Below are 23189 nucleotides of genomic sequence, written 5' to 3' on the forward strand. Positions count from 1 at the left end.
TTAAAAATCAAAATATTAAAAGCACAGGAGGTACTGGAGTTTAATTTTGGGCTTCATTTAATGAATAGAGGAGGGAGATGAGTGCTGCCTATCCTGCCACATGCCATCTCTGGAGTCTGACATGTCCAGCCCCCAGGGTGCTGGGAACCACCATGGCCAGACCATGGCATCCAGCTCACTCTGACACCCACCTCCAGCAGCAGGTGCCCAGTTTCTCTCAAACTGCTCCCAGTTCATCTGCAGTGGGTGACAATAGGGTAACAACCAACATTTTGGCTTTTTTTCTGACATAAGCATAACTGAAGGAGCTCAACACAAAGGTGAACTCAACAAGTATTTCCCCAATCCATGTGGCACAATTAAATAGAATTTTATTTTCAATAAATATACAATCTCCATCATACCAGACAATATGCTGTGGAAAAATAAAATGTACAGAAGCAACCAACAGGACAGCTTGACTGTAGCTAAGTTCACTTGGTGACCTGAAGAACTACCTGGGTAAACACACACACAACACAGAGAGAGCCACTGCAGTCTGTGAGAGAATTAAAATTGTGGTTTCTGGGTCTTCTTAACCGCCAAAGTCCCTGGAGCAGGTGTTTTTTTGCACAGCACGTTTGAAAGGACGCGAGCTGGTTTTCCCAGTACAAATGCTATTGGAAATGTTTATTTTGCTATATCAGCACTGAATCTACTACGCACACAGACTGCTATTGAGACTGGCAGGTCACCGCTGACGGGACACGGGATCCATCCCACATGGGCCACACACTGCCCCGGCACACAAACGCACACACTAACAGCAGCTTAATTCTCTTAACACTACTACAAGGACAAAACTGCAGTCAGAATCGATTTCACCACAGGTTCTACCGTTTAAAAAAATATTCTAGCCTAATTACCACGTTCACCAACGAGAGCACAGGGGTACTTATATCTCCGAGAGGATGAGCCATGGATTTGGACTGGCAGGACAGCAGAGGCAACTCCCAGCTCCTGCACCCACTCCGTGCCTCCCACGGCACGGCCACGCACAGCCCGCGCTGCCCGGCCCCAGGGGCACAGCTGGAGCCAGTGGCACACAGCGGGACCACCGAGGCCAGCACGGCTGGCTGGGTGCCGCGTGAATCCAACGGAGCTGCCGCGGGGCGCGTGGAGGGTGTGAGGCGGGGTGCTTGAGTCGTTGGTTTGGTTTTTATCTCGTCGGCTCATGTCACCTCGAGGGAGGCGGGCGAGACGCGGTCGCAGTCCTCGCGGGAGCGCAGGCTGTGCCACTGCTCCACGGCCGTGCGGTGCGCGCTCAGCATGCGGCGCCAGTGGTTGGACTCGGGGGCGCCCGTCGAGTACTGCCCGATCACAATCCTCCCGATGAAGTCGTTGCTGCTCTTCACGTTGTGCCCGTACACTGCGGAGAGCAGAAACGCACACCGGTCAAAGCAAAAGCATCGCTCGCCCCAGCCAGAGCCCTGCCCCAGGAAAACAAATGGCCCACAGGTGTCCCCCCACCGCAGGTGCCAGCATTCCTGGTATGGAACTCAGCATCTGAAAAATGTTAGAGAAACAGGGGCTTGGAAGAAATAAAATATGCTGTACTACAGGCTGAAATACAATTCAAATAAACAAGACACAAACCCATTTTATGAATCTACTTTACCATGAATAGGTAAAGTAGATTCATAAAATGATGTGGGTTGGAAGGGACCTCAAAGTTCATCCTATTCCAACCCCCCCTTTCGACACCAACACCTTTCACTGGAGCAGGCTGTTCAGTCCTGTCCAGCCTTGAAGGAGAATTACATCACGTAAAGAAGTGCCAAAAGCTCTGCCTGGGCATCATGAAATCGCAAAAGCAGCCCAGCAGCCTGAGCCTGGGGAAGTGCAGAAGCAGCATCTCAAAGTGCCCTCTTCCTAACATACACTGCACAAAGCACTCCAGTGCTAATCCACAGCCTGCCCTGCTCGGAGAGGGAATTACACAGGGCCAGGCTGTCAGCAGGATGTTTACACAGCAACGATCTGCCATAATTATCACTGCAGCTACTTGTTAAATGTCCAGAAAAGCAACTGAGGGAGAGACACCAACCCACCACCCTGTACTTTGGATTAGCCCGGTCTCCTGGAAGGAAAGAGCGCAGACAGCAGCAAACCCTAATGATGGGCCTGATCCTGGCAAAGGCTGAGCCCTCCCACCAGACAGGAGCAAAAGCACTGCGTGTGCTGCAAACTGAAGCCCTGCCTCAGCTCATTAAAAAGTTGAAATGAAGTCTTTGCAAGCTGAAGTCAGGATATCCACAGGCACTGCCTGGAATATTAACGACTAAAAAATCTCCTCAGGAAAGAGAGGGATTTTTAAGGACAAATGTCTACAGGAGCTCCAAATCCAGCTGGGCTGGTGCAGCCAGAGCATGTTCAGCCTGGCATGGGGCCCCTGCCAGCAGCACCAGCTCTGCAGGGCTGCTGGAAACCAGCACTGGCAGCAGAACAACCTCTGGGAAGCGCCGAGGCATCCCCCCGATGTGTGCACACCCTGACAGGCAGGCAGGCCACCGAGCACAGCGCACTCAGCCTCACTTCTGACCACACACCTCTGTCAGGGCTGTGCATTTCCTATGTAACACACCCCCCAAGTGACCACATTACTTCAACCCGCCCCTCTGCCCTCTCTGTCTCTGCAAGGCTGGTTCCTCATCTCTGCACCAGTCTGGGATCCTGCTCTGGGTGGCTCTGGCACCACCTGGCAGTGCAGTCCTGGAATCAAGCAGTGCCAGGTTACAGCTCACTCCATCCCTTCTGACAGCTCTGACACACACAGTTTATGGGCAGAGATGCTTCTGCTCACCAAATTACCTGTGGATGTTTCAGGTGACAGCAAACCTTCAAATTCCCAAGTAATTCTTTCAAATAATTGCTCTAAAAAATCTACCCTGCAACTCAGAGCCCCGTAAGTCCATCTTCAAATGACATTTAGAAATGATCTGGGGTTCACCACCCCAGCAGGAAGACTGCATCTCTTCTGCCTGTCACCATCAGTTATCTGGGGCTGATGCCATCAGGACACATTGCCAAGTAAGTGCCTCTGTCAAGAGGCCAGGTTGGTGATTTTTGGAAAGGCCACCTTCTGAGGACTCAGGAATTCTAAACCATCCATCTCCAACTAATACACAGCTTGTCTGGGTTATTAATGAGTTCTGCTACAAGGCAATGGATCACAGGTGAAGCTAGCAGGACTATACTAAATTTTTTGCTATGATTTATTAGCCTACAGAAATCAAATATTGTGATAAAACCATGCAAAAATACTCCAAAACCAAAATTTTCAACAGGATTTTTTTGGTAGTCTTTTTGTTTGTTTGTTGTTGGTCATGTTGTTGTTGGGTTTGGGTTTTTCGGTTTTTTTTTTTTTTTTTTTTTTTTTTTTTTTTTTTTTTAAATTTATAGGAAAAAAAACCAAACCTGGAGAAAAAGAATCAAAAAGAACTGAGCGAGCTCTGAGTTTTTTTTTTTTTTTTTTTTTTTTTTTTTTTTTTTTTTTTGTAAAATTAAGGAAGATAAAGCCTAATCCTGGGAGACAGCACCAAGTAATTTAAACCAAGAAGCCTTACAGGCCATCAATTAATCACAGGATAAATTAACAGTGGAGAAGAAGCTCCCCAGGCATACTGATTCTTCAAAAATCCTCCATGCCAGGACTGTAAAACAAGCAGGTGTGCTAACTAAGGACACCTGCTATTCTACTGTTGATCCAACTATTTTGAATTCTTGTAATGCAACTTGCTAATCTCATTGTGTCAGGTAATTAGCATGCTGAGTCCTTTGGGGTATTAATGGGCTAATTATACAAGCATTGTTGCTTCTATCATTAACTACCGTAGATAGCACAGAGACTTATGGCTGAGGAAGAGGGAAGACATTTTGCAAGGCCAAATGCTCACTCACACACAGACCATAAGAGGCTGCACTAGACTGACCTCAGGTTTACACACTCACAGCTTCACCACAGCAGCTTTCTCAGATGAGAGGTCTGTGTGCCAAAAATTCAGCTTTACCCATCATTCAGAAGTCTTTTAAATTTAAGGACATGCCTTTCTGGGAGGCTAACTGCTGTATTCCACTGCTAAATGGCCAGGATTTGCTGAGCAATCTGCTGATGGCTGAGCTCACCGAGCTGTGGCATGGACCTCACCCGAGAAGGGGCTGGAGTTGGCACTGAGAAAACAAAGCCCTTCCTTTGCTCACATTCCAGAGCACCATTGCCCTGTTGCTGCCACCAGTATTTCCAAGAAAGCTTGGAAAAGAGAATGCCAGGAGCCCACAGGCTGGAAGCACAGACTGATGCTCCTGCCCAGGAGGACGGGAGCATTTCCCCCAGTCCTCCCTTGGCTCAGCAATCACACCTCACACAGGGGAGGAGTGACCAACAAGCACCAGGCACTGCTGCACTCAGGTGTGACCCTGCAGCCTGCTCCAAAGCCTGCAGCAGCAGTGCCAGCCCCCCGATGCACACACTGAGCCCTGTGTGCCCCCAGGCACAGACAGCAGCAGTGCCAGCCCCCCGATGCACACACTGAGCCCTGTGTGCCCCCAGGCACAGACAGCAGCAGTGCCAGCCCCCCGATGCACACACTGAGCCCTGTGTGCCCCCAGGCACAGACAGCAGCAGTGCCAGCCCCCCGATGCACACACTGAGCCCTGTGTGCCCCCAGGCACAGACAGCAGCAGTGCCAGCCCCCCGATGCACACACTGAGCCCTGTGTGCCCCCAGGCACAGACAGCAGCAGTGCCAGCCCCCCGATGCACACACTGAGCCCTGTGTGCCCCCAGGCACAGACAGCAGCAGTGCCAGCCCCCCGATGCACACACTGAGCCCCCAGGGACAGACAGCAGCAGTGCCAGCCCCCCCAATGCACACACTGAGCCCCCTGTGCCCCCAGGCACTGTCAGCGCTGCGGGGCTCAGGCACAGCCCCACCAGACACAAGGTGAGCTGCACCCCACGGGGGCTGGCCCTGCCCTGGCTGCAAGGTGACCTGCCGGTGGCAGCAGGGCAGCCCTGGGAGCCCCTGAGCAGGAAAGCCCTGCAGGGCTGAGCAGCAGCCTGGCAGGCTGAGCCACAGCCCTCTGCTTCTGCACAGTGACACACCCCCCGCTGCAGAGGGGCCAGTTCCACACAAACTCACACCTTCAGCCTTGGGGGGAGGTAAAAAGCTCCTGCTCTTTCCATCCAGCTTGCTCCACAACAGGTGAAGGTGGAGAAGCTGCAGGGGCACCAGTTGAGCACGGTGCCACACACTGAGTCCAGGTGTGTGACTGTACAAGTGGACTGAGCTGTGCTGCTCCCCGATGTCTGAACAGCCCCTGGCAGAGTCTGAAAGGAGCTCATAGTAAATTTCAGATTCAATCTGCCCTTGCCCACAAAAACAGTGACACCGTGGAGCTGCTCAATAGCAGAAAATAAAGTAATTAACATTTGGGATTTTCAGAGTGACCCAGACTCTGGTTATGAACTGGTAGGTGCTGCTTTCCATTTAAGAAGCATATTTTCCTGATGGAAACTACACACCTGATCTCATGAGCTCTCTTTCCACTGTCACAGTAATTTACACAATAGCAACATCCATTTCTAGGCCAACGCAGAGCAAAAAGCAATTAAAGAAGGAGAGGTCAAACCAATTCTTTTTGCAGCTGCTCTTCAGAAGGACACATTTGGAAACAGAAAGGCTTCTTCAAAAGACATTCTTTACAACAGAAATGCTGAAATACAGAAGAAAATCACCTTTACTTATATTCATTAAAAGGGTTGAATTGTTGAGGACAAGGTACACGATGTAAATAAAACATTTTCATTTTATGAACTTATTGATGCAGCGTTCCTAAATGATCCGTATCCAACTGATGGGGGCCTGGGTGCCACATGAACTGTTCCTTTGGGGTCAGGGCCCATGTCCCCCAGAGGGGTCCTGCACAGGAGGGAAGGCTGAGCCCCCCAGCCTGGCTGCCTGCTCCCTGCAGGGCTGAGGGCACAGCCATGCCAGGCACTGCACACCCAGCAGGGCAGTGACTTCCAGGGGGTGCAATGGGCCCTGGAGCTCCAACCTCTGCTCTGGGGACAGCTCCAGCCTGAGCTTTCCCTTGTCCCCTACCAGCCTCAGTCACATGGAATCACTTTTTGCCAGTCAGCTGTTTCCCATGGCACTTCGTAACTCAGCCATGAGGCTGCTGGGTGACATCAGCCCTGGCACCAGATCCAGCCAAAATGCCTTTCAACTTTCCCTCTACACTGAGAATTGCACACCGAGCACTTGTGCAGAGCACAGCTGCAAACCATCATCATCTGAGAGTCATGTGCAATAGCAGAATTCAAGCTGGCATTTCAGAAAATCATTCATCCTTTGAACATATCAGCATCCTTGGGATGACCAGGGAGGAGCATTAACTAAGCACATTTCCTTAAGCTAGCTTCAAGGCTATCAGTGTCATTTACAGGATGGGGACACCCGTGAGCTGGGGCCGTGAAACATCCGCATCTCCTGCAAACTCTGCTCTGCCAGCTGTGCTAGCAGTTACTCAGCAGCTCCTCAGGAGTTACTCAGCAGCTCCCCAGAAGTTACTCAGCAGCTCCTCAGGAGTTACTCAGCAGCTCCTCAGGAGTTACTCAGCAGCTCCTCAGGAGTTACTCAGCAGTTCTGGCCGTGCTGCACCGCCCGGTGCGGCCACAGAGCGCCTCTGCTGCTGCCTGTCCCGGAGTGCCAGCAGGGAATGTCAGCGTGCTGCAAGCTGAGCTCCACACCAACAACTAACTGTCCCGCAGACTCCTGCACCATCACCTGCAACGCAACTAAAGCCATTTAACTCAGAGAAAAGAAAAACCAGCAAAAACACGCCCAAGGCTGTACACAGGAAACTGAGGGGCAGAGTGTCCCTGAGGACACAGATCTCATGGGACTGTGTGGTGTCTCTGGCAGAGCCAAATCCCTGCTGGCACTGACCCATCAACACTTCAGCACTTCCCACTCAGACTCAGCACTTGGTGAGGTCTCACAAAGTGCCCCCTTCACACATCTGCCCATGCAGGCAGGCAGAACCCAGAGCCCAGCCCTTTCTGTGCCCAGTGCCCAGAGCCCAGCCCTTTCTGTGCCCAGCCCTTTCTGTGCCCAGTGCCCAGAGCCCAGCCCTTTCTGTGCCCAGAGCCCAGCCCTTTCTGTGCCCAGCCCTGCCTCAGCCAGTGGGGCTGAGCTACCAGGTTAAGTAGGACTGAAAGCTGCTCCTGAACTGCTTGACATCAATGTTAAAAGCTGTTTAGCACAAAGAGGTGCTACGAGGAGCAGCAGCAGCTGGGCTAATGATGCACACTGAGAAGGTCACAGGCATGGCCCAAATCCTGCCCTTGCTCCTGGAGCATGGCCTGTCATATTTAGTAGAGAGGAGAGAAAAGCACAGGAGAAGATGCCATGGTTTCCCATTTATCAGTTTAATCTCCACCAGGGTCTGATGGGCACATCAAACCCTCTTTCCAGCCTTCCCCTGCAGTGGCTGCACCTGCCCAGCTGCAGAGGGAACTGGAACTGCTGCAGCACATGGCCACACACACAGAGCCAGCTGCTGCCCCACGGGGGACAGAGCCACAGCAAGAGACTCTCTGGAAACCTCCCACAGGGACAGGGGCACCCCTGTGCTCTGGCTGGGGTTCCCTGCACGTGCACCCAAACCAGGCAGGTGCCCAGTCACAGTCTGCTCTCACGCAGGGAGGGGAAAGCCCTGGAGCAGCAGGGAAAGGGTGAATGCACAAGTGTGTCTTGCAGAGATCTCAAGGGCATGCAGGAATGACACCTCATGAAATTACCTCATCAGGAGACACTGGAATAATGGGCTGGATGCATCTATTGCAACAGCCCAGAGGATACTGGAAAGGAGTGTCTATTCCTGGCTTCTGCCACTTCCAATTCCCCTTTTTTTATAACTGCATCTTAATTCTCTGCACTATGAGCCCCAACAAAGCACACAGACGACTTCATGCATATTTACACACCTGGCAGGACGAGGCTGCAGCACCAGTGCCACGCAGCACCTGCAGACAGGCAGGACAGCCGTGCAGGAGAGGCAGCCTCTGCCTGCACCATCATCCCTCCCCTGTGACAGCCACGGGGCCAGGCACAGCAACTCCATTTCCAGACACTGCTCTGCTGCCCACAGCAGCTCCTGCCACCCAGACTTTTCTTCATTTGATTCACAGGCAGATTCTGGCCTTGCAAGACATTTGAACAGTTCCTGTCACTGCAGTGTGAGCCAAACAAGATGAAGGGCTGGGGGCAGGAGAGCCACGGCACTGCTTAAATTAAGAGGCTTGGCAAAAGGGGCAAGCACCTATCACCAGCCTGGGAGAGGAGGGTTTGCTCCTTTCTTTAGGGGAAAAAGATTATCAAAATATTCCAGAGAACCCCAGGACAGGCAGTTTCTGCCACATCAGATGCAGCACATTTATTAACTAAGTCAGGCAACTTGATGAATCTAATTTTGCCTTCTAAGCAAGCAACAGATCGGGTCAGGAAGGGCCAGCATCTTGTTGCTCTCACCCTGATTAATGGCATTTCACTCCTCCTTGTTAATGCAGTCAGTCTGCTGCAAAAAGCCAAATCCAACCCCAGAGCATCTTCCCTGAGTGACCCCAAAGAGTACTGGGTCTGCAGGACCCCACTCAGCATCTCTGACTGACCCTCTGCTGTCACCTGCTCCAGGGGACCACCAGCACCTGCCGTGGACACCAGCAAGGCACAGAGGGCACTGAAATGGAGAGCAGAGGGGCCCCCTCTCCTCCCCCAGGGGATTTGTACATCTGGAAATGCACACAGAGCCGCTGTGAAGGGCTCTGCTGGGCCTCAGGGGTCTCCCCTGCCAGCACATCTCCCCAAACCCCTCTCCCAGGGTCTCACAGGACCTGCTGGGCCACCTCGTGTGGCCACCAGAGCTGGAGCAAGGCCTGGAGGGCAGGAGGCAGCAGCCAGGAGCTCCCTGCTCTCCCCAGACCTGGGCAAGGACCATATGGTGGCTGCTGCATAAATGAATGGAGTGTTTTATAACACCAGACACAAAGGAAAATTCTGATCTAAATTAAACAGGTATAAATCCCCAGAAAACACAGTGCTGACATCAGTGGGGTTTTTTTCCATTTTTTCTCCTTTGGCTAAGATAGGATTACACAGGTTTTATCAGGGATCACATTTTGCTTCTGAGCTCTAGATATGGGAAATATACAGACAGTCCAATACTTCCAAAAGACATATCTAATAGATGACAAGAAACAATTGTCTAGCAGTGAGTTGTCTAATTATCTGTCCATCTAAGAGATGTTATGGTGCCCAATATGATAGTATTTCAGAAGAGAAACCAAATCCTCCTCCTGCATGGGAAAAAAACCAGTTTAATTTGACTCATATATTAGAGATTTCTTTCCTATATCTGCGTGCAAAAGACAAAGAGCCCTGGATGTTTATTGGGTTTTCATGTGGGAAAGCAAAAGCACGAGATGGCAAGTCAAACTGCAGATGTGGGATGACTCCAGACATGGTGGTTTCCATCCCTGCAAACTGCAGCTACAGGTGATGCTGGTACCTCCAGGTTCTGCTTCCACACAGCCAGGGAAATCAGAATTCAGATATATTTCTGGAGAAGCCTCAAGACAAAAACTTTAACAACTTTCAACCTGCTCAGCTGACTGGGACATTTGGAAATCACTCTGTTAATTAAGAAAATGCCACTGAAAAGCACAAATATCTTTGCATCCTGTTGAAACAGGCAGCATTGCTTCAAAAAGAAAACATTTCAGTGAAAGGAACCCAATTCCCAGAACTGCATCATTATCAATACACACCAACAGTTACTTTTTTTCCCCTCTTTCAAAATACAAACTTCATTAAATGGTCCCTATATTTTCCTCAAGGCCAACTGAAAATGAGCCAACAGAGGAACCAGGTATATTGCTATTGAACAGCAATCTGTTCTTTTAATCAAGTACTGCCTGTTAACTGGAAGTTAATTAGAGCCCTGGAAAGAAGCATTAAAGTTGGGCAGGGGTCTGAAGACACACATTACAGCACTTGGGGCACAGATGTGGCTGATGGCATGGCCAGGGCCCCTCTGCTGCAGCCATTGAAACCACAGATGCAGCTCTGCAAATCTCAACACTCTTGGGAAAAAAAATACTAAAAAAAAACCAAAAAAAACCAAAAAAAAACAAAAAAAAAAAACACAAAAACCAAAAAACCCAACCAAACAAAAAAAAAAAATAAATACAATGAAAAAATGGGTCCTAAATCTTTACAGAAAACAGAGATATTGCCAATTTTTGAAACAAATTGAAAAGTGAGGAGTATCAGCAAATCCTCCCAGAAGACAGAGTGCCCATGAGCTGCAGCCTCGGCCAGGACTGACGGTGAAGGTGCCACCAGGGCAGGGCACACACATGTCGAGGTCAGTCTCTCCACCAAGAAGCACACCCTGCCCAGCCTGCTTCCCTCCCCAGGCACAGCATCCTGCCCTGCTGCAGCCATGCCCCCGTTCCAGACAGGAGCAGAGCAGCAGGATGAGCCCCACTGCTGCTCTCCATCAGCCCCAGCGCTGTCCCAGCTCAGCTGCCTTGCAGCCAGGCCAGAGGGAAAAGCAGATTTTCCCTCTGCAATTGTATGGAGATGATCTACCCAGAGCAAGGAGATGATTCCTCCCTCTTTGGGGACTCTGCTTGAGTAACAAGCCCTAAAAGTCCTGCCATGCAAACATGTCCATAGCTCATTTAAATGAGAAGGACACACAGCCACCACAAGGACCTCGGCGAGACAAACATCACCTGAGTGCTGAAGGTTCTTTTTTTTTTATGGTAAGTGATGAAAAGATGCTGAGGAGTCACTGAGACACAGTTTGCCTTGGAGTGCTGCTGATTTTTATTGGGCCATCTGGGCTTTACTGCAGTGCAAACAGCATCACTGATGATTGTTATTAACAACATTATAATCATTAACAAAATACAGTGCTCAGGTTTCAGGTGTAGTCTGCCTTCCTGCTGCACAGCCCAAGCTTTCTGACAGACACAGATTTATTGGGCAGCCCAAAATCCCTCAGTGGGGAGAGCACGGGGTCTCTGGGTGCCCATCATCCAGCCCTCCCAGCACAGAGGCTGCACGTGCATCTCAAATACTCTTTGTCCTTCATGGAAATGATCCTGGCAGCAGCTGCCAGTGCTGCTGTCAGGGCCAAACTCCACCTTCCCCTTGCCACAGGCAGAGTCACACCTTGCTCACAGGTGTACAGGGTTAGGAGGACACCCCACCTTCCAGAGCCTGCCCCACTGCTCTGCAGGAGGTGAGCCCATGACTTGCCTGCACTCAAGCAGAAGATGGCACTTGGGGGATATGTGTCAGGTTGCCAAAAACAAACCCCAGAAAGTGCAAAAAAGAACCACTCAAAAGAGTGCATTTCTGTTACAATATGTATATGGCTGCTCATTACCTAGACAACATGTTTGATGAAGTAAATGAAAATCAAACATCCTCTCCACCAGCTGTTGCCTCACTCTTTTTTATTTATTTATTTTGTCAGGACATTAGATTTGTTATGAGCATCAGTGGCTTTCTGGTTTCAGCCTCTTCTGGGGAGAAGCTGTTAACAGACAATGCTTGCAGCAGCAATCCTGACCCTGGATGCTTTTTCCTGGAGAGGACATTTCCACCAGAGCTCATCCCACCATTCTGGGCACTGGACTGGGACTGTGAGTTAGTGACAGCTCCAGCAGCATCTGAGGAAGGAGCAGAGGGAAGGCAGGATGACAGCTGGTACAAGGTGTGCTGCACCAGGGTGGAAGGAGAAGCATTTTGGTCTGCAAATGCCAATAATTGGCAGTATTGAATCCTTGTGTGCCTGAGGAGGAGGAAAGACCAAAGCACCAGCCCAACCACCCCCTCCTCCAATCCTGACTAACACAGAGCTCTTCCTGAGCACATCATCCTGGAGGCACCCAGGGCCCCTCTCCAACTCCAGCTGTTCCCCAGCCCCGAGTTTGGTGTGGAGTTCAGCTCTCCAGAGCACCAGGAAAGCAGGGAGGTGCTTTATCTCTCTTTGCACACTCAGTCCTTGGTAACTCACAACAAACCGTGGAGAAATCCACACCAGAGTGCACTGAACACAGACAGCTTAATTCAAGATGCACAGGAGAAAAACACACAGGGGGGAAAACGAAATTCATCTGCCTTTGTGTGGATGGTGCCTTACCCTGCAGCGTGGCACCAGCCCCACGGGAGCCAGGAGCCCCAGCTGATGGGAACTGGCAGAGTTCCAGGGCTTCCCAGTGAAGCCAAGCCAATGTAAAGACAGCTGCAGACTGGGTCCAAAATACAAAGCCACAATAAAGGTTCCTTTAAATTATTGAAGACATACTCACTTCTGGCTCCCATGGCTGCTTTTACAGCTCTCTCTCTCTCCATTCTCAGCACCATCACCCACCCTTCAAGCAGGATTATTTTGCTTTTCAATTGGTCTTTGACTCAACAGCAAATTTAATTAACTGACCTAATGGACTAGAGATGTGGATTAGAAGAGAAAAGAAATAAGAAACAATTCCAAACAAAACACACAACAGAAAGAACCACCACTGCAGCAATAAAGAACCCCAAAGCACCTAAGTTAAAAAAACAACAAAACTAAACTATGGCCCTGCTATGCAGAGATGCAAAATAGAGATCTCACATTGCAAGATACTCACACTGCCAAACATTTGTTCTTGATTATCTTTTAACAGAGGATCCCAAAGCCCTTCACAAGCCCTTAAGGGGAATAATACTGCAAGGTGCCAAGAAGGAGCTCTGTGGGGAACACCACAACCCCCTCCCAGACCTTCAGAAACTCATTTCAGCAGAACCCCACAGATGCACACAGGAATAAACTGGTGCTGCACTCCGTGTTGTAGACACACCTCCACCACCACCAGGAGCCAATCTGTCACCTGGGTGAACACTGAATGTGGCTCAGCATCTTCACCACCATGTCCCCTGATCCAGAGCCCTTGTGGCAGACAGTGCAGGCACTGACCCAGCAGAAGGCTGCACACAAACCATGAGCAGCACCCCTGGCTGCAGCTCTCTGCTGGCTACACCAGCCCCACATCTCACACCAGAGTGTCCTGGGCACAGCAGAATCCCCAGCCCAGGCAGCGCCGTGCCCACCCTGCACCTGGCCTCAGGCCAAGGGCAGCCAGGGGAACCTGGCCCCACTGCTCCTCCCAAAGCTCTGCACCTTCCTTCCCAGCTGGGGAGCTGCTGGCGACGTTTCTGGCCTGGGATTATTTATTGCAAATTCAAAGCAAGCAGTATGTCAGTCAGAAAATGAAGGCCCACTCAGGAGGCTCAGCGCTGAAATCAGCATGACACAGGGTGATGGATCAGCCAGGCTCCCACTGGCTCACTGGGAATACACCTCTTTGCACAGAAACACCCCTCAGAGATCCACCCATTAATCTGCCTTCATTGACTGTGCTGAGCAGCAGTGCCCCCCTCACCCTCCCAGCTGCAGAGCTGCTCTCTGTTTGCCTTTTCTGCTCCCAGCAGGAAGGGGGGAAGCGAGGAGCCGAGTGATTCACACCTGTCACAAGATCACCTGATGGAAGCTCCAGGAACAAATCCTTCACTGCACATGCAAGGTACAGTCAGGGTGACAGGCATGCCAAGCCGTGATTAATTATAGGTGTTTTGCTGAGGAAATTTCTGAGCATGAAGGGCAACATTTAAGCTGCTGATCAGCATCACTTTTTGTTATAACATGTTTGAAAACAAACTAATGGGTTGGCATAAGCCTCCTTGAACCAGCTTTGACAGCTGTAACTTCCACGTAAAAAGTAAAATTAAAAAATTCTTCAAAATGCACCCTTTCAGAAGCAGATTGCTTTCATTGCTTTCACCAAAATAAATGATGAAAAGTTGTCAAGAAGAGTGTTTGTGAAGCATGAGAGTCCAATGTGGTGAAAGAGTGTGGGCCCCACCACCAGCCCCTCTGACCCTGCTCCTGATGGTGCCTGAGCTCCACAGCTCCATGGGGGTGCAGCCATGGCACGGGAGGGAACCCACCCTTCTGAGGGTCCCTGCAGCCCTGCTCAAGGCTTCTGGGGTGGGAAAAGGCAGAGAATGCCCCCAGCCTCAGCAGGTCCCTGGGCCAGGACTGCAGCCCTGTGCTCTGCCACTCCTGCTCCCAGCACCAAGGCTCTACTTGCCTTGAGAACAAATAGAAGAGACCCAGAAACTGCTTAAAAATAGGAATTCCTATCCCAGCCAAGCACCTCCAGTGCTGACAGAGCTCTCGAGGGAGGTCAGCTCTGAGCCTGTTGTGGCCCCCAGGCTCTGTGGGCTGTGCCTGGGTCCATCCCAGCTGTGAGGGAGGTCAGCTCTGAGCCTGCCCGTGGCCCCCAGGCTCTGTGGGCTGTGCCTGGGTCCATCCCAGCTGTGCCATGCAGGGCTTGGCACGGAGCCCCAGCCCTTCAGAGACAAAGGCATGAGCCAGCTCTGCTCCCAGAACAGCTGAGGTCACTGTGGCACCTTTAGGTGCAGCCTCTCACCAGCAAACCACATCAAGTACAGGAGTTATTCTGCCAGTGCCTGGGCTCTGTGATTGCTCACTGCTGTCCTCTCTCTCCTCAGGCTGGACTCTGCCAGGCTGAGTGCCACTGAGAAGGGCAATTAATGCTCCTCCTCTTCCTCTGCACAGGAGCATTTTGAATGGGACCAAGCAAGGACAGGACCAGCTCCCAGCCAGGCTGGCAGTGCTGGGGACAGCTCCTGCAGAGGACACAGTGCCAGTTAAGCTCCCCAGAGACCCCAGTGATGGGCACCCCTTGCAGGGTGGGACAAGCAGTCTCCTGCACACCCACAATTGCTGCTACCCCCACCACACTCACCTGTGAACACCAGGCTGGCATTCTCCAGCTCTTCCTGTGGAACCTTGAAGCTGAAGGACTCATTGTAGAAGGGATCTATCGTGCCCCTCATGCAGGAGGTCTTCTTGGTTTTTGTTAATTTTAATCCGTGAACAAGCTGGATTTTCACAAAGGGATCTGGCAAAGAGCACAAAGCACAGGCCCTGTGTTATGGGGATCATGAGTCAGCAGCCCTGCTCACGAGGGCTGGGCACCACAGGGATGGATTGTGCTGGGAAGTGGCCTTTGAAAATGGCTGGGACTTGTACCCCCATGCTGCTCCCAGAGATTTGCAGTGGGCAGAGAAGCCAAGCAGCCAGATTAAAAACAGTCCCTGCCAAAAGCACAGCTAATGTCAGCCCTGACATGCTGCTCTTTTTGGAAAATGCCAAGATTCTGGCAGCAGCAGAGGCTGGGGCAGGAACGTGGGAAGACCACCTGAGGACAGAGGCACGAAGCAGCTCCCAGCCAGAGTGCCCAGGGCCAGCAGGGAGCAAAGCCCACGGCTGCCTCACACAGCACAGGGGATCAAAGCTCTGGTGCCTCACCTCAGCCTGGCTCAGAGAGCTTTACTTCAAATTTGGCAAACCCTCCACTGTATCTCAGAGTAAGTGTTCAAATACTTTCATTGTTGTTGTCTATACATACAAGAGGGACATCCAGAGCCTTGTATGAACAGGAACTGAGCATCAAATCCCCCTGGGTCCCCCACAAACTGCAGCCTCACTGATCTGCTTTAAAAGCACAAATAATCTGTGCATGAGTAATGTGAGAAAGGCACTGCCCTTTACCTGAACCTTGGCTCATGTCTGTCTGAAGAAGCTGTTTTGCTCTAATGATGTCCACGTTCAGTCTTCCTGCACTTGGTAGGTAGTTTAGGGACAATAGCAGCTCCCCCAGCTCCACTTCATTCTGCAGGGAAAAGAGAATGTGAAGATTTAGAACAGAGCTCAGAGGGGAAGAGAAGAGAGAGAAATTAAATAAATCCCATTTGTCTAAGTGCCTGAAAAATGAATTTTAGTCACGCTCTGAATTGTAACCAAGAACCATCTGTTGGTACCTCGTGCTAACTGGGAACAAGAAAGGAACCATCCCCAAAAGAATATCTTTCTCCAATCACCAATCCTTCACCAGCTTCCCACCAGCCAGACAAAGAGGACCTATAAGGAAGCAGGGGTACAAGGTCAGTAGCTTCTGCTCCATTTTTAATAGTTCCAGGTAGTTCTGATCTTACCAAGGTGCAGAACACCGACCCACTGGAGAAGACATTCCCTTTTCTCCTCAGCCCCCATGGGCCACAGCAGCCACCTGGGAAGTTCATGCAGTGGTTAAAGCACCCCTGGGTCACAGCAGGGCAGTTCAGAGTCCCTTGGCATCATCTGGCACAGACCATGGCACAGCCTGACTGTGCCTTGGCATCATCTGGCACAGACCATGGCACAGCCTGACTGTGCCTTGCTGCTCACCAGCCTGCCCATGGCCACAGCTCCACAGCAACAGCTGCTCAGCCACCATTCCTTTTCCTTATACTTAATGATGCTTAAAACTAGTCATTAAAGAGCTGGAGAGCTCACATCACTGCTCCTCAGACGTGAGGGTTTAAAATAAGCTCTCCTCCCTTGCCATGACCTGGCTCTGAGAGGCTCTTACTGCCAGATGCAGAATGCACACGCTGGAACCACTCTGGAGCCTGCAAACACACCAGGCAGGGAACTGATCCAGCTGCCCAGTGCCAGGTCCATGCAGGAGTGCAGAGCTAGTGCTTCATCCCAGACAAACAGTCCAAAACCAGCCTAGGTCAGGTGTCAGAGCCCATTCCAAGAGGAATAGGAGCTGCAGTGGTATTGCAATCATAACAAAAGGTTTGAATATCTTTACTGATGCCCCAAATATTAGATTACAGAAACCAGAAACTACGGGTAGACAGTAAAGTAAAAGGTTCTCAGAATAGCCACAGCCTGAAGTGACCCAAAGAACCAGGTCATCAGCAGATGGGCCAGACATGAGGCACAATCCCTGGCAAAGACATCGGTGGCTTGGGGAAACTGAGGCTGGGAAACAAAACCAGGAAAAGCATCTGATTTCTTAACTCAAATTCCTTTTGTCACAGCAGCTTGTGGGTCACACTGTGGGGCAGCACTGTGACTCCACAGCACCCACACCCACATTTACCACACGCATTTTCTTTTGTTGCTACAGTACTTCTGCCTCACCCTCCATCAGCCTGGGCCAGCTCCCACATCACAGTGCTGTTCAACAGATGATGTTTTAAGTTCTTTCCATCAAAAAGCCACTCCCCAACACACACCTGACCCTCTATGCACACAGTACTCACATACCTACACACACCGTGGTGCCCTGTGGTGGCACAACACAAGGATCCAGGAGTCTCACTTCCCAGGTGGTTTAAACACCATCTAATTGATTTAAACTATCATCTCTCATTTGATTTTGCCCAAAAATGCTCCTCTCAGGTCTGTGGCTGGAACGGCCTGCAGACATGTTTATCATCAAGAACAGTCAGTGATTTTTAATCCTATTAGCAGGACAGGGTGGAAGCACCACAGTGCCCACATCACCACCCTCAACAGGAGCCACACGAGGCAGCCCTCCACCCCAGTTCATTTTTTATAACACATAAACAACATTTTTAACAGACCCCGTCCTACTTGCATTCACTGCTGGCCAGGCTCCATTCAGGCTTAAATTCCTAGAAATTCAGGTGCATTTGGAAGTGCAAATTAGGAAACTGCTCAGTGATTTTATTACCTGCTGGGGAGAGACAAACAGCTCCAGCTGCAAATACCAAACTTCTGGCACAGCCAGGTGGCAGGCTGGCACGGGGCAGTGATGTAGGACCCTTCCAGTCACCTCAGGCTTAGAGTGCTGAAAATCTGCATTAAGATTTGGGATAATTACTTGTGGAGCTGTCCATTGACGGAACCTATTGACCTTATCCAAGAACTGCAGGAAATAAGGCGTTTCCCTGGGCCAGAGAGGAGCCGTGGAGTTCAGCAAGGGAAGGCAGAGCTCCCTGCTTCCAATTCATTTGCATTTCTGATCCATTTACAAAAAAAAAAAAAAAAAAAAAAAGCCTGTGCTGTACACTGACAGTGTCAGGCTGGATCTGTAACACCCACTTGGGCACTGGCAGAAGAACAGTGTTCCATCACAGCAGAACAGTGTCCCACCACAGGAGAACAGTGTCCCATCACAGCAGAACCATGTCCCATCACAGCAGAACCATGTCCCACCACAGGAGAACCGTGTCTCATCACCCTGCAGAGATGATGGAAGGAGCCCCTACAGTGTCACCATCACACTGCTGCCCTGCCCAGCCCAGCCCAGCCAGCCTTCCACAGGTACAGGTAAAACCTAATTTTCTGTAGGACCTAACCTAACAGGGATTTCAGCACCACTAGAAAAATCCTTTTGGCTATTTAGGCTTAAATTTGAGTAAGGAGAGATACAAAATGCTGTATTCTGTGATCCACCGAAGACAGCAGGCAGACTGTGAGCAGCTTTAATCAGATCAAACCTGATCTCACAAATCTCCACAGCACCTTCTGCCACTCGATGCTCTCCAGAGTGCCCACACTGGTGTTGGTTATTCCGAGGGCAGGAACACAGAGCCGCTGCCCAAAGGCCAGGGCAGGATGGCTGTGCTCAGAGCAGCCTCAGCAGAAGGGTTTCCAGAAGGAAGGCCGGATCCCCAGAGCTCAGCTCCCCGGACAAGTGACTCAGCCTTTTCACGGCTCAGCAATGCCTCTGATGTTATCAACGCCTCACTCCCAGCCCAGCCACCGGGATCTGGGAAACGCGCTCCGAAGGCTGCCCAGAGCCTCGGGGATGTGAGCCTCGGGAGAATGGATCAGCGGCTGGCGGTCCCCACGGGCTGGCACTGTCCCCGCCGTGCTGCACACTCCCAGCCTTGTCCCGTGCCTCAGTCACCGCCGGACGGGCGAGCCAGCAGGGAATTCCCGCTGCTCCCAGAAGCCGGAGGCGCAGGCAGCAGGCTCCAGCTCCCTGTGCCTTTCCCGGCTCGCCCATGCCATGGGTCCCTTTGCCGATGTGACAGCCTTGTCACCCAGCTCGGAACGCTCCGTGCTGCCAGAGACACCCGTGGGGGCACAGAGTATCAGCACCCTTGTCCTGCCTCTGGGATCCCCAGAGCTCCTGCAGGGCTGAGCTGACAGGAGGGGATGGATTCATGGATTCATGCACAAGAGCTGCCATCACCGCTCACCGAAGGGCAAGGAAGTGCCTGGATTTTGTGTTTCCTAGGTTTTTGCATCAGGAAACCACAGAGCTGTTGGTTTTGCCTTCGCTGTTTTGCTCCCAGTGCAGTGTGCCCCTCTGTGCTAAGGCATCAGTGCAGCTGCCATTATTATGCTGATGACGAGCTGATTCGTGCCCAGATCCCAGATGACCCTGGAAAAGCAATTTCCTGTTTGATGAGATGCCGGAGTGACACCAAGTCTGGGATGTCTGAGCCTCTCCTGAAGCTCTGATTAACATTTCACTCCCGGCTGAATTACAGTGCCAGGTTGGATTTGCAGCCTTGGGCTCGCCTGTGATCCAGAACCTTCTCCAGGTACTGCTTGGGCTGAACCCACGTTTTGAACCAGAGTTTTTTCTGTTCTTTTCTGTCATATATGAAACACAAAGAGGCTTCCCCAAAGGAAGATGAGCTTTAAATTAGTGCATATCTTGTTTGGACCAGGTAATTCCTTCCTCACAGCCCCGCAGACTGTTCCCTGTGCATTGCTACAACACCAGCAAAATTCTGCAGCTGAAACCCTTCCCAACAGGACCCAGAGCACATTACATCAGCACTGACATCTATGCATTGCTCCTAATGAAGTTTCAGATTGATTTTCCTCCTCAAGGTTATCTGTGTTGGTACCTCCAGGCACATTAGGAAACTGATGGTTTAGAACAGTTTGCTCCAGCAGGTTTTCTACAGCACCCTGTGACACAGCCATTGTTTGGGGAAGGTTGAGCTATTAAGGACCAGAACCTGAGAAAAAAAATATACTTACCAATGAATAGGAGCAGTGTTTCCTACATAACTGACACCAACTGGATGTATGATGAAGAGAGTCACAAAATCCCTTCCAAAGCCAAATGGTCATTGCCTTTGAAAGGCCATGAGAAAGCCTCTGTTGTACAAAAAGCTTGGAGAAGATATCCCATGGAGAGGTCCTGCTCCTGGACCCCACCAGGCTCTCCTCTCTGTTCCTCCTCCACAAAATACACCCCCAGAATCCCAGTTCTCTGCAGGAAGGGCAAGGAGTGAACAGCACTGAGGGGAAAGGATGAGGTGACCAGGAATACAGATAAGGTTAAAGAGAGAGCAATCAAGAAGAAAAATTTTTCAATGCTCAAGCTTTACAGACTCAAACAGGAAAGGAGAAAAAAGCCACTGTAATGGAACTAAGGAAAAACAAACATACAGAGTGAAATAAAAGAAGATAGAAAAACACAAGCCAAAATACGAAAACAAACCACAGGTTAAGAGGTTGTTATCATGATGGACAAACATCCATCACAGCATCCCATCACAGTTCTAACTCCAGTGACCTGCAGGGTGGGGGTATCCCAGGACCAGCTCCTCCACTGGCCACAGGTAAACTCCAGGATGATTTTAACATCCAGCTGATGAGCAAACACGGCCCCATGCAACCACCTCGTACCATCTTGAACAGCAGAACTGACAGGTCATTCCAGTGCACTCATAGTATGAAGTTAAAAAAGCAAGTCCAACACACACTGCCTCTGCTATAAAAATGGCTTAATTTGAGGGAAGAAGGAACTTCATGCTGTTTTCCCACCATAACTAGGCATTTTTTTTTTCCCTCCAAGCTCTCATTACTGCTGGTCTAAAACATTTATTCCTGCCCACTCAAATCTGCCAAAAGAGAAATGAATCATATGTCAATAAAACTTGGGGTCCTGAACATGTGCCTCAGAATTCCTTTCAGCGGCGAAATGTGCGAATCTGAGCCCAGCTCCAGCGAGGCCTGCCAACTTCATTCATGGCAATTAAGCAAAGCCACACACATTCCAGGGGATATTTAAGGAGTGCAGAGTGTTCCTATGGGGACTGGACTCGAGAGCCTTTCCATGAGCAGCTACTGGGTTTTAGAAAAGCAATAATTACCCTGCAAGAGAAAGCCTCCCAGAACAGCCAAGGATAAAGAATTTGGCAATACCTGCACTGACATTTTCCACAAGAAGCTGATGCCTGATGCATCAGCTGGCTCTGCTGATGCATCAGGCAGCAGCTCCCTGTGCCTCTGCTTTAGGCTCAGTCCCTCAGAACACCGAATGTGGATCCAAGCTCAGAAAGCGTTTCCGTGCAGGTACAAGCTCCACCCGAGGCTTGGCATGAGCACTCTGCAGCTCTGGCTCCTCAGGCTGAGGACAGCCTGCTGCTCAGCTGTACTCAGGTTCTCTGGCCACCCACTGCTGACAGGGAGCAGGACAGTGCTGCTCAGCACCTCCCCACACCAAGGGAACGCCCTGCTTGCCACTCACAGCAGCTCCAGGAGCTGAAGAGATTCCTCCAGCAATGAGGAGCTGTGCATCCCACCCACAGCCCTGGTCCAGCTCCCAGAGGAGCCAGGAGCTGCTGGCTGTAGAAGCTGGACCATGCCCCGCCTGGGAGAAGCTCACTGTCCCTGCTGACATTGCATGCACCAGAAGATTCTGGCTTTCCCCAGCTTTTGCAGCTCAGGTGCTGGCAGAGCCCTGTGCTAAGGCAGGTCCCAGCTCAGTGTGATGGTGGGACAAGGAGCTGGCACCTGACTTTATCAGCACACTCTGTGCCAATGGCTTCCAGGTGGAGACAGCAAGTGCAAAGCAGATGCTCATCTTAGCTCGTGTCGTTTGGGCACTTTCTCTGCTCTTTCACAATGCCTGCCATCCTCCCACTCCCACCAGTATGGAGAGAAAACTTCTCCACAGCTCCTGCCATCTGGATTCACTTTCCTCTATCTCCCTCCAGCTCATGATGTTTCCGTCTATAAATTCCATGAAAAAAAAAAAAAAATCACGTATTTTGTGTCTTTCATCTTCACGTCTCATGTCTGTGACTGTGTGTGTTTCTCTCCCTGCTGTTAGTGCTTTTCCAAGCACCTGCTTCAGCCTTTCTCCTGTGGCTGTGGGGTGCTGCCAGCTGCTGCTCCGTGTCACAGCCCCAGACTGGCAAATTTTCCTGACTAAAGATCAGACCTGCACCGCGGTGGTTTGTGGTGCTCTCCAGGATCCAAGGATGCCTTCTGCAAAATAAAATGCAACCGCACGTAGATATTTATTTTTGTCCCTGTCTATCAGCATCTCTCAACACAAAGCACACTTCAGCAGGCTCAGGTTCAATCCAACAAGAAACTGATAAAGCCTGTCTGTCCCTCAGCTAATCAAGCCAAAAAGTGAGAAGTATAAAAAATTTGTCAACATGTCAAATCTATCATTCCACAGGCAGAAGGTTCCAACTAGTATTAAAAAATCCCTCAGAAATTTCTAGCACAAACATCACTGTTACTGAAAGACATGAAAATGTATTTTTTCAAAGCAATAAGCTTTATTGTTTTACTTCTTCCAAAATTTATCTTAACCCTTTGATCAATTAATTTAATCACCACTAGGATGAAACATGCCTTACTCAGTGAACTTTAAAAATTTTATCATTGAGAAAATATGGGAAGATGATGCCAAACACCATCCCTGGATGTCCTGTAGAAGCACTGTTGATCCCTTTACAGTTGCAGTGTGCCAGCTGAGGTAAAATCAGCAAAAAGGTATGAAAGGACCACTTTACTGATCAAAGTGTGGAGGAATTTTTGCCTAAGTTTTTCCACATGATAGCAAGGGGATAAATGCAAAAGGCTTTTAAGCCTGTGCATTCAAAGGGAGTTTTGTCTTTCTCCTTCCTTTTATAAATATCAGAAATGCCAACTTCTGCATAAATAATTTATCTTGAATGCTGGTGAAGCAGACAGCACTGCTGAAAACAGCATCAGCTTTCAATGAAACTTTGGAGAGGGGGAAAGGAAGAGCTGGCTCTGAGCTTGGCACATGAAGGCAGAGATGATCTCTTCTAATCAAGGTCTGTATTAGCTGTGGAATGAGTCCATGTTACTCATAAAGAGATGCAAAATACAGAGAAGTATTTATCATGCAAAAGTAGGGAGCAGAGGGAGAAGCAAAACTGCATGGTGGGAACCACAGGAGGATAATGG

General features: G+C 50.3%; 1 protein-coding gene across 1 annotated transcript in view; it reads right to left on the reverse strand.

Moving 5' to 3' along the window:
* Positions 1–354: 354 nt before the first annotated feature.
* SYT17 (synaptotagmin 17) overlaps positions 355–23189 on the reverse strand; it is a 35483-nt gene continuing 12648 nt past the window's right edge. Inside the window, exons 6-8 of the mRNA XM_041401748.1 lie at positions 15738–15858; positions 14929–15084; positions 355–1408 (exon numbers count right to left, since the gene is read on the reverse strand). Coding sequence (XP_041257682.1) covers positions 1212–1408; positions 14929–15084; positions 15738–15858 — 474 coding nt within the window. The 3' untranslated portion in view covers positions 355–1211. The remainder of the gene's footprint in view (positions 1409–14928; positions 15085–15737; positions 15859–23189) is intronic.

The sequence above is a fragment of the Onychostruthus taczanowskii genome, unplaced genomic scaffold (assembly GCF_017590055.1).
Source record: "Onychostruthus taczanowskii isolate IOZ18803 unplaced genomic scaffold, ASM1759005v1 scaffold19, whole genome shotgun sequence".
NCBI lineage: Eukaryota > Metazoa > Chordata > Aves > Passeriformes > Passeridae > Onychostruthus > Onychostruthus taczanowskii.